Source organism: Rhinolophus sinicus, linkage group LG17, assembly GCF_036562045.2.
Source record: "Rhinolophus sinicus isolate RSC01 linkage group LG17, ASM3656204v1, whole genome shotgun sequence".
Taxonomy (NCBI): Eukaryota; Metazoa; Chordata; class Mammalia; order Chiroptera; family Rhinolophidae; genus Rhinolophus; species Rhinolophus sinicus.
Window position 1 is genome coordinate 5,518,773 of NC_133766.1, and position 11,838 is coordinate 5,530,610.

The 11,838-nt window shown below is 34.4% G+C and overlaps 1 protein-coding gene across 7 annotated transcripts in view; it reads left to right on the forward strand.

The window, feature by feature from the left end:
* Positions 1–11,838, forward strand: part of SUCO (SUN domain containing ossification factor) — a 60,086-nt gene that overhangs the window by 15,256 nt on the left and 32,992 nt on the right. For 5 of the 7 annotated variants that reach the window (XR_012492812.1, XM_019722738.2, XM_019719940.2 and 2 more), the window contains exons 2-10: positions 833–941; positions 2,580–2,690; positions 4,771–4,925; positions 6,331–6,468; positions 6,692–6,842; positions 7,891–8,014; positions 8,694–8,830; positions 9,886–9,953; positions 10,991–11,098. Coding sequence is in view for 6 of the 7 variants with exons in the window: in XM_019722738.2 (XP_019578297.2) it covers positions 833–941; positions 2,580–2,690; positions 4,771–4,925; positions 6,331–6,468; positions 6,692–6,842; positions 7,891–8,014; positions 8,694–8,830; positions 9,886–9,953; positions 10,991–11,098 (1,101 nt within the window). In the remaining variant the exon portion in view is untranslated. The remainder of the gene's footprint in view (positions 1–832; positions 942–2,579; positions 2,691–4,770; positions 4,926–6,330; positions 6,469–6,691; positions 6,843–7,890; positions 8,015–8,693; positions 8,831–9,885; positions 9,954–10,990; positions 11,099–11,838) is intronic. The other 2 variants (XM_019720543.2, XM_019723671.2) reach the window with 1 other exon arrangement.

Consider the following 11,838-nt stretch of genomic DNA (forward strand, 5'->3'; position numbering starts at 1 on the left):
TGTTTGAGATCTTATAAATAGGGGTATTTTTAGTTTTCTTCATTAAGTATTGGCTTTTAGGCATGTGTATTATGCTTATAACTTTCCCATGTTATGTATCTACTTGTTTTATTGACTTGGTGGATGTGTAAGTTTATCCGATGTCTTTCAGCGCTTATGGAGTTAATCATAAGATGGTTTTACTTAGCAAATGAAATGAATAGGTTTTGTTATATTAAACCACTTTTGAATATCAGAGCTGATCATAACAGTAGTACGTTATTTCTTTGCTGTGTTCCTAGAGCCTTTTTTATTGTCTTCTTTAGAAGTTTTGTGTCTGATTTCACAAGTATTATTAACCTGTGGTATTCACGTGTGTGTGCTATTTATGTTACTGTTGATGTCACTGTTATGTTCCCCATATAAAAATAACTAGAAGCTTACTTCTATACTTTGAAAGAGTTTAGGTAGTTTTGAGTTACTTGTTCTTAACAGTTTGGTAGAATTTAGAGTATCATTGGCATCCGGTGCTTTCTGAGGAGGTTGTTAGCTCTTTAACAACCTTCTCTGTTCCTTCTGTGATAAATGAGCACAGACTCCTCTTGTGCAGTCTTTCCTGTATTACTTTCATGAAATTCATAGTGCCTCACTTGGAATGCTGGTAACAGTCTGTTTTTCTTAGGGCATTAAATAAAAACCCTTATATACATTTGTCATCATTAAATTCTTAAGGGTGTTAGATAGGAACCATCTGTGTGTTTATTGCCTCAAATTCTAGCCCATAGCTTAACAACTTTTCCTTCTTCTTCTTTTTTTTTTTTTTTTTTTGGTGGTGGTGGCGGATGTTTTACAGGCTCCCCAGTTGGCGTGTGTGTTGTAAAGAGAGTTCTTCAGTTTCATCATATTACTCTCAAGAAGACAGTTGCGCGCTAGAAAATGAAGATGTGCAATTCCAGAAAAAGGTACCTTAATTAAAGTTGACAATGTAATTTGTGTGTCAACTTTCTAAGACTGTCTCAAAACATTCGGAATAAAAGTTAATTTCAAAAATACTTTGACAACATTTGGTACAGATTTGTCAATTTCCTTGCTTTAATCTGGGGAATTAATCAGGTAATTGTGAAATTAAACCACCTCTGAGGTATTTATATATTCTTATTGCTTATATTTGGAATGTTACCACATCCTTAATCCTACAGTAGGGAGAAAAACAGCACTTATTCAGAGAACTGAAAACTAGTGGCTTGCTTTTTAATGCACTAAATAGTTAAAGGGTTTCTGAAGAAACTCCAGTCTTATAAATTAAAAACGATTAGAAATAAGGATTATAGGGAGAGTCAGCAATCAGTGGCTGTGTAGTTTTATATAACTGGGAGGGATGAATAGACAGAGTTCAAGAAACCTAATGGTCTCTAAATGATTTATTATTTTATCATTGTAAATGATAAAAGATGAGTATTGACTAGGTTTGGCTTTCCCCCCTAAAAGTCAGTGTATTTATTTTAAAATACAGAAGGAATTTATACTGAGTATAAAACATTTATATTACAATTTCTTGGAAAATGTACAGACCATTCTCTTAGCTATAGATATACCATTATATAGCAAGCAAATTAATATCTTTATTTTCATTAAAATATCATATTATTAATAATATACAAATTGACTTCCTCTTTTCCCCAATAATATCTCATGGACACCTTTTCCTATTGTTTTATTCTTCTGAATGGCTACGTTTTTATTTCATTACGTAGATATATCATAATTCATTAAACATTATTGTCTTTTTGCATTGTGTCTCAGCTGTGTGTGTGAATGTGTGTTTGTGTGTACATTTGTGTGGGTGTTTGTGTAAACACATACTTACTGCTGGGGGGATTTTTGGCATATTTATAGTGGATTATGTAAATTTTTGAGTTGTATAGAATATATTTCTGGGATGAAGCATTTAAAATTTTGAAGACTGTTCTGAATATCTCTCCAAAAAGAGTATAATTTTATGCTTTCAACCGTAATCTATAAGACTCAGATCTGATTTCTTCTTCAATGAGAAATTTGAAGACTAAATGTTATAAGTAAACGAATTTAAGCAAAGCATTAAGGGGAAAAACATTTTTCAATAAACATTTAGGTGCCTATTATGTGCTATACAGGCTTAGTTAAATAAAGGTGAATGTGAACTTTCCCTTTTATGAAACTTATATTCTGGAAAATGCATTTAAAGGCATACAGGTATCTGAAGTCCTAACTTAGAAGAAAGTGTCAGAAGAGAGATGACACAGTCATAAGTACATTCAGTTATCCGATCTTTACTGAAGTCTTACTGTGTGCCTGACACGTAGTGCTGGCTCGTAGGACTAGTGCTTCTGAACAAATCAGATGAGGTTCTAGAACTCATTTAGTGTGCACTTCTAGTGTAGGAATGCACAAAGAAGGGAATGCAAGAAGATGGATAATAAACACGTAAACCAATAAAAGTAATTAAGAGTCAAATGCATACAAGACAGTGTTTTTGTTAAGTAAGAGATGGTGTTTAATATTGCTTCAGGACTGTTCTGTGAAACAGTTTTTTATCAACCTTTTTCTTTGTTGCAATATAGGGTGAAAGAGAGGAACCTGTCAGTACTGAATTATCGGGAAAAGTGCGTTCAGACTTACCTATTCCTCCAGAAGAACATAAATTAAAAGATGAAGGCATTGAGGATGTACAAGTAAGCGATTGTGTTTTGATGTTTAATGATAAGCCTTTTCATACTACTTTATAAGATAGAAAACCTCTGTTTGATCATCATCTTGGGTAGCGTTACCTTTTTTTATTTTAAAGTACCATGCAACTGGCCTCAATACTATTCACCTGCTAAGTACCGCTTTTGAGAAAATGCAGAATTACTGATTTAATAATAAATGAGACCATTTTCTTTGTAGTAAAAGTTAGCGTGTAAGTCCTCGTTTCTTCTTAGGTTTTATTTTGGCTTACTGTAAGGCATCTTGTCTCTTCAGAGGACATTTTTTTTCTAACAACAAAAGAAAGTATTTGTTTGTAGTATGAGTACATAAAGTATTTTGATACCAAAGTTTTATCACTTTGTGGAATACCAATGAATAAATAATAGGTTCAAATATGTTTTTCCCTTTTTCTCTCATATTACATCCTGAATATTATTTTCCGTTTTGTACACCAGGTTTTATGAAAGACATTAAAAACTAGATAGAATGTAAGCTGACCAGAATGCTGAGGCATCTGGAAACCATTTAATATCAGAAATGGCTGAAGGAACTGGTGAGATTTGAGCTGGAAGAAGGATTAGGGAAAACCTAACACAAATATTAACAGTCAAATTTCAGCTCAAAATGAAGGACAGTTCTCTTTTTTCAGTTGCCAGAGCTAGTTTATACTTAATTGGGTTATCTAAGGCAATACAGTGAGTTTCATTTTGTTGGATATGGAGGGCATTTGTCAAACTCCTGTGCCTAAGAGAAAAGTGATCTCTGTAACCCTTCTAATTATATGACTATCCTGAGCAGTCCTACCATTGTTCATTTTCTAGGATTTTTCATCATGGTATATATACTCTTGCTCAAATACTTTGAAGTGCTTATGGCATCTTGTAGACCCAGGCTGTTCAATATAGTGGCCACTAGCTACATGTGGCTTTTGAGCACTGGAAATGTGGCTAGTCCAAAATGAGATTTGCTATAATTATAAAATATATATCAGATTTTGGAGATTTTGTAAAAGAAAAAAAAAGTAAATTTGTTTTGCATCGAATACATGTTAAAATGATAATACAATATTTGCTAACAATGTAATAGCCCTTTTTCTCAATGCCTCTACCATATAATGCAAACTATTTGTGTTCCTTTGTGAATTTTTCATTCCAGTGTAAATAATTCCCCAAATGATCACGTTTTGTATTCTTCTGACTCCATGTCTTGTGTTTTCTTTCTGCTCCCATACCTCCATCAGAAGCCTAGTTCTTCTAGTCCGTAATAGTCCATAGTCTTTCTTTTCCCTGAACTGAGTGTGAGTACCTTGCACGTGATATTCATTTAGTGGGCCTCAGGTGTCCATTGTGTGCCAGGTACTGTGCTAGACACTGGAATATGAAGACCAAAGCAATAGAGTCCTTATTCAAAACGCTTATATAGAGTTGAAGGGGAGGAGGAGACGTAAATAAGGGCAGTTGCTGCTGTGATAAAAGTCTATACAGGAAACAGTGGAGGCCTTGAGGAAGGGACAGCTAATTCTGTTTAGGGCTGGTTGTGGGGGAGGATGCACTGATAGGGTTTTCAAATATGAGTAGCTATTAGGTAGATTTCAGATTGTTTTGGGTGGGGGGGGGCGAATGGCCCGGAGCATCCAGGACTGAAGGAGCAGCAAGGTTCATGCATTGCTTTGCATGTTACTTGTATGTGTTGTTTAGTAATACCACTCAGGGGCAAGAACTAGGTGTACTATTTTGTATATTACATAGGATTTGTCTGTTGCTGCTACACTGATCACAGTAAGGGAAATATTTGTAGGTCCTGGTACAAAATAAGAAAGAAGAATGACAAACTCCTTTGCCCTAGTTTATGAAATGCCATGAAAAATGTGTAGAGCCTGTATTTTAGTATGAAATATATTCCTTAGGGTGGTAATGTTGGAAGAATGGGGTTTTATAAAAGTTCTTTTTCAGCAAACATTCTTTATATTGTCACTTTATAGAGACATAACTTTTTATATAGTCCTGTTCAGCTAAAGAGATAATTTATTAATCTCAACATTTAATATAACTTTTTCTAAAACAGAATATGGAGTCAAAAAAGTTAAGTCCACCGGTGATTGAGACACTCTCTACAGTTGATCTACGTGAAGATTCTTCCGGTGTAGTTGTGGGCAGTGAAAACATAGAAAATATTTCCAGCTCATCTACCTCAGAGATCATTCCTATCTCAAAGCTTGAGTAAGTCATTACAAAGAAAAAAAAAATCTCATTAGATAATGGTAGAAAAAATACTTTTTTTGGAAAGGGCATCTTGATACTCAAATTTGAAGTTTAGGCTATGTAGTCGACCTACGTTATAAGGCGTGTGTTTTGTGTTTTTAATTATTTTTTAATCTAATTAATGATCTTACAATATGAGTATTTTGCTGCCTTACTCATTGAAGCTGATTAGTTAGTTCCCAGCAGTGAGGTTTTAGGGGTTTCAGAGACATAATATCTGTTTGAATAATCTTTCCTATAATTATAAAAAATTCAAATGTCATGTATTTCATTTTCATTATCATTGCAGCATTGCATTCATAATTATGTCTGTGTGAATAGCTATGTTTTTCAAACTTGATAATAAATACTCTGAATATTTAGGCTCAAAGTTTCCTTCATTTAGGAAACCTATTTTGTCTCCTGGCTCCTAGCAACACTACGAAGAACAAAATAAAATTTTCCTTCTCTTAATAATATTTTAAGCATCTCCTTTATCAATTGAGTTAATGTATATATAAAGCACAGAGGAAAGTATCTGGCATACAGTAAGAATAGATGTTAGTTAATGTCATTATTATCATCACTACTGGTTTTTGTTTTTTTTGGTTTTTTTTTAACCACAGGCACTTTTTAAACACTTCTTCTCCTCAAGAATGTAAGGGCTGTACACAAGATGTTCTAGTTATCATGAAGGAGTTTGTCCTCATGAGGGACAGAGGAACACACGACTGCTTAGTATTTAAAAGTTGTAGATATTAAATACTCATTCCAGAAAGAATTTAAGGCTAAATACTATACATCTGGACAGTACCTTATTTTCCCATTACATTGAACATGATTCTTTCATGAAATGGAAGTGATGTAGGGAAAAATATTAGGGTGTATATTTAAAAAATGAAATTGTAAAAGCGCCTTAACTGTAGTGTAATAATAGATTATTTTTTGATACTATAGACAACAACTCTAACATAGTAGAAGTGAAACATTAGAGATGTGTTTAGCATAAATATTAGGTTGGTGCAAAAGTAATTGTAGTCTAAAAGATTAAAAATAACTGCAAGAACTGCAGTTGCTTTTGCACCAACCTAATAATTTAAAAATCTTATTTTTTGTAAGACCAAATATCAACCTAAAATATTTTGTTTTAAAATTTGGTAATTAGCTGTTTGGAGTCCAAGGGCACTCACAGATTAAGTGTCGGCAGTTAACTTGACATGATTTAAAATAAGTGAATTCTTGAAAACAGTCTGCAGAACTGTAAAGCATTCTTCTCTGGCTAAGATTATGTTTTGGAAATCACTAATACCATGTTTAGCTTATGCTACAGTATGTCAATTAAATTACCAGCTTTTTTTGTTTTTTGTTTTTTTTCTATTCTTAGTGAAATAGAAAATTCTGGTACTATTTCTATAGCCAAGCCACGTGAGACTGAGCAGCCCGAAACTGATTGTGACGTTGGCGAGGCTCCTGACACACATGCTGTAGTTGACCAGCCTTCCTTTGTCCGTCCACATGAAAGGTGGGTGTGGGCAGCTGATAACCCTGTGTGCTTCTGGAGTAGCAGCAATATCACACTTGAGTGGACTTAGGTGTATGCTGGATTCCACTTTATCACTGAGAGAAAGCTGATCCCTTTGTGCTCCTTTCTTGCTTTACTTTGTACACGATAATTATAAGTTTAGATTGTATAAATTTGTTTTTCAGCTAAAATTTGTTTAAATATGTTTTTTGGTTTCAAATAGTCTTGTTGGCCAGCATATAGAAAATGTGTCATCTTCACATGGCAAAGGAAAGATAACAAAATCAGAATTTGAATCAAAAGTTTCAGCAAGTGATCAAGGTGGCGATGATCCAAAGTCTGCATTGAATGCTTCAGATAATTTAAAAAATGAGGTAGGTATATAACTTGCACTCCATTATACAATGCATTTTTCTTGTTAGCTAATGTTGTAATTTGCTAACCGTATTTGCAATAAAGTCAAGGGTTAAGTAGTTAATGATGAACGTGGAACTGAAGTGAGCTGTGCTCCCTGAGAGCAAGTGGTGATGTCCTGGTATTGTGGCCAGTATATACTGCTTATATGTAAAATTGTTCTTAGTGTGAACTCTCCTTGGTTATTATACAATTAAATGGCTTTCTGCCACCGTCACCTCTTTGATATCATGTACATAAAGTCCTTATTTAAGCAGGTTCTTAACTATATTGAGGAAACTATGAGGATTGAATGTAAGTATTACAAGTTCAACTCAATAATACAAGATTAAAGTTAGGCACTTCAACCAGAATTATTTCAAAGGGACATTTTACCGTTCGTTATTTATGTCAAAATACAACTAGACCAGCTTATATTGAAGAGCATAATTCTTACAATAAAGACAGGGCTTATGCTGGTACAGCAGTTTTATTTTCCTTTTTTCTTCTGAGTTCTACTTTGACTTCAAATAGAAGCCAGTACAGAATTTCCTGAAGGAACTGTTGACAGAAGTCTAGGCTCCCTTCAGATAAGAAATAAGGATGTAAAAGATGAATGCCATTCCATGAACTTAATAGAATCAAAACATGGAATGAAAGAGTAGTTCAAAGTACTGAGTACTACGTACACATTTGTTTCTTTTTGAGTATTCTGTTCCCCACCTTCTCTTTCACATATTTTCAGTGAGTCTGTACTCACAACTAACTAAACTTCGTTCTGGAGGTTTCTACTGTATCTGTGATGCTTCTTATAAACATGGGAGTTAAACATTTCGTAGTCCAATATCTTGAAGGAACGAATTTTCCCAGTGAAACCAAGTCAATCATATGTTATAGTTCGGTTGTCAAATACCACAGCCATAAATAAAATTAGACAAACCATTACAAAAATGTCTTCTTTGGAACAATTTAAGTTCCAAAGAATACTGCTATAGTCTTTGAAAGTTGAAATCTGTTTATTTCTTTCAGAGTTCTGATTATAAAAAACCAGAAGAAATTGACCCTACATCTGTAACAAGTCCCAAAGATCCAGAAGATATACCAACATTCGATGAATGGAAGAAGAAAGTTATGGAAGTAGAAAAAGAAAAAAGTAAGAAAGCACCGAGATTCTTTTTTTGTAAAGGGACTGGTTTAAATATGTTTTTCTTATTTTAATTAGTAAAATAAAATAAAACTGAAAACTTTTTAAAGGTAAAACTTAACCAGGATGTTGTTAATTACCCATATGTAGTTTACCTGTATGTAATTATATACAGTTTCAATCTTAAAATTCACTCTTGTAAATTATTAAATGAGGATAAAATAAAGAAGGCAGAGCAGTGATTTTCATCTAATTTATAAGCAGAAAATTGGGGCTTGGAAAGTTCTGAGTCATAAAGTTTTAAACTGTAAATACAGTTGGACTAAAGTATTAACTCTTTGCTTTTGTAGAACAGTTCTGAGTTAAGATAGCAGGATAGAATTCATCCTTAATAGAATAAAATATGTATTTTACATTTTAAAAAGCTTTGATTCTCATGGATAAGCTTCATTTTGTGAGTTATATTACTTAAGACATAAATCAAGTAATGTGGGTTTTTGTAGCTAATTTGTTTATTGAGGATATTTTAAAGCAATGGAGGTGAAACATTTTGACTTTCTTAATGGGTTTTTAAAATATTTTCTTAAGCATTAAAACCTGTTCTCTAGAGAGCAGCCTATTGCTTTTGAGATCATTGTGTTGCTGGCACATTTTCTATCATAATCATCATATATGTGTTTATAATAAGGTTTGTCTGCAGGTCAGTCAATGCATACATCTTCTAATGGAGGTCTACATGCCACGAAAAAGGTCCAGAAAAATCGAAATAATTATGCCTCAGTAGAATGTGGTGCCAAAATTTTGGCAGCTAATCCAGAAGCCAAGGTACTTAAGTATAAAATATATAGAAAATATAGGAAATTAGGAAATTAGTGGCTTTATTAAACATGGGCAGTGATTTTCTGGGGGCTATATTTTCACATGTGCTTTTTTCCTAATTCACTAATAAATGTAGGATTATGCTTTTGAAGACGTTTTCTTGTATAAATTCTTAGTTATATTGATTGATACATTGTACCCCCACCTCTTTTTTTTTCTTTTGAAGACTTTATTTTTTTAGAGCAGTTTCAGGGTTCATAGCAAATTGAAAAGGTACAGAGATTTCCCATGTACCCTCTGCCCCTACACGTGCACAGCCTCCTCCATTATCAGTATGTCCCCAGCTAGAGTGATACATTTGTTACAGTTGACAAACTTCCATCGACACATTATCACACAAAATGCATAGTGTACATTAGAGTTTAATCATATTTTCTGTGGATTTGGACAAATGTATCATACAGGGTATTTTCACTGCCCTAAAAATCCTCTCTGCTCTGCCTGCTCATCCCTCCTTCCCCGCATGCTCTAGCAACCACTGATCTTTTTACTACCTAAATAGTTTTTCTTCTGAATGTCAGTCATATAGTTGGGATCCTACGCTAGGTAGCCTTTCAGATTGGCTTCTTTTACTTAGTAATATGCATTTAAGTTTTATCCATGTCTTTTCATGGCTTGTTAGCTCATTTCTTTTTAGTGCTGAATAATATTCCATTGTTTGAATGTATGAATATGTCACAATTTATCCATTTACCTACTTCAGGGCACGTACTCTGTTTTTAACTTTTAAGACCTGTGTGAAATTTTAAAAAGCAAATAGCTACTAGAAAATTATTTTTCCTTTATAGTAACAGACGTTTAATTTCAAATGTTTTGTTGCAAGGTCAATAGTGCTATAGCCATAACTGATAAATTTGAACCAAATGAGCGTTTTTTCCCAAATGAGTGTTTCAGTCTTAGGTGTATTTTTAAGATCTAAAACTACAGAAATCCTAGAAAACTTAGGTTTGAAGTAAATATTTTTACTTAAGTAATTTATTCTCCTTCTCCTTTTAAAATAGAGCACATCTGCTATTCTTATAGAAAATATGGATCTTTATATGTTGAATCCTTGCAGCACTAAAATTTGGTAAGTAATATAAAATTTAATAAAGCACATTCTATATATGTACGTAGTATATTAAACATTTATGTTAGGGTTAGGTTGATATATTCATGTAGTCACTTAATAAGCATTTATGATTAATTGGTGCTGATACTGTACTTAGCTTAGGTCCTGGGATACAAAATTGAAGCACAATGTTTTTCCTTTTAAGGAGGTCAAAAAACCCAAACAATGATGGATCTAGTCAAACAATTATGACATAGTATAAAAAAGTACTGTTGAGAGGGTATATGAGGTGTGATCAAAAGATAACGGTGAATGTTTAAATAAAAAAAATTTATTATAGTAAAAGACACATTGCCATTAATCTTCAAAATACTCCTCCTCGCTTTGAACACATCGTTCTTGCCACTTTCTGAAGCAGTTCTGGATGTCCTCTTTCGTGAGTGTCTTTACTTCATCTTCCATCATGACAGTGCTCCGTGTCCCACATCACTTCTGGTACAGCAATTTCTGTCAAATAAAAACATTACGGTGAGTCCTCATCTACCTTATTGACCGATCTGGCCCTGTGCAATTTTTGGCTCTTCTCCGAAGTCAAAATGACCATGAAAGGTAAACGTTTGAATCAATTCAGGACATCGAGGCAGCCACGACAGTGCAACTAACACGAAAGAGGACTCCAGAACTGCTTCAGAAAGTGGCAAGAGCGATGGGATAAGGGTGTTTGAAGTGAGGGGGAGTATTTTAAGGGGGATTAATGGCAATGAGTCTTTAACTGTAATACATTTTTTAAAATTTAAACATGCCCCATGTTTTTTGATCACACCTTATATTATAGGAACAGAGATGATGTATAACTGCAAGAGGGGGTGACAGATACACTTGGGAATTACAGCTCTTCCCTTACGGATAACTAAGGCTGCAAATCCTCCCCCTTCCTTTTTTTCAATGAGTCACCTAATGGATGTCTAGTGTATGCTGACTGTTAATGTAATGTTTGATATGAACTGTTGTTTTGGTTGGTTTATCTAAATAATTGTCTTGTGTTCTTTTTGAAGGTTTGTCATTGAACTTTGTGAACCAATTCAAGTAAAGCAGTTTGATATTGCAAATTATGAATTATTTTCTTCTACTCCTAAAGATTTTCTGGTTTCTATCAGTGACAGGTAAATTCTAAAGCTGGTTTCTATAGAATTCATGGTGGATCTCCAGAATAATTTTTTTTTTTATTGGGCAAGGGGTACAGGACTTTATTGGGGAACAGTGTGTACTTCCAGGACTTTTTTCCAAGTCAAGTTGTTGTCCTTTCAGTCTTAGTTATGAAGGGTGTCATTCAGCTTCAAGTTGTTGTCCTTTCAGTCTTAGTTGCAGGGGGCGCAGCTCACCATCCCCTGTGGGAGTTGAACCGGCAACCTTGTGGTTGAGAGGATGCGCTCCAACCAAGTGAGCCATCTGGGAGCTCAGCGGCAGCTCAGCTCAAGGTGCTGTGTTCAATCTTAGTTGCAGGGGGCGCTGCCCACTATACCTTGCGGGACTTGAGGAATTGAACTGGCAACCTTGTGGTTGTGAGCCCACTGGCCCATGTGGGAATCGAATCGGCAGCCTTTGGAGATAGGAGCATGGAGCTCTAACCACCTGAGCCACCGGGCTGGCCCCTAAAAATTTTTAAATGGGTCACTTTTTAAAATTTTAATCATTTCAATTTTTATGTTAATGCATCAGTTGGTAAGAACAGTAGTAATACCACTATAGTGTTGCCACTTATTAATCAGGTTACTTTTGTTAATTCATGCAGTGCTTATAACAGCCATATGCTACTCCCTTGTAAGATGAGCAAACAGACAGCGAGAGGTTAAGTAGCTCACCCAGGTCACGTGACTTGAGCGTTGGAGAAACAAGATTCAAA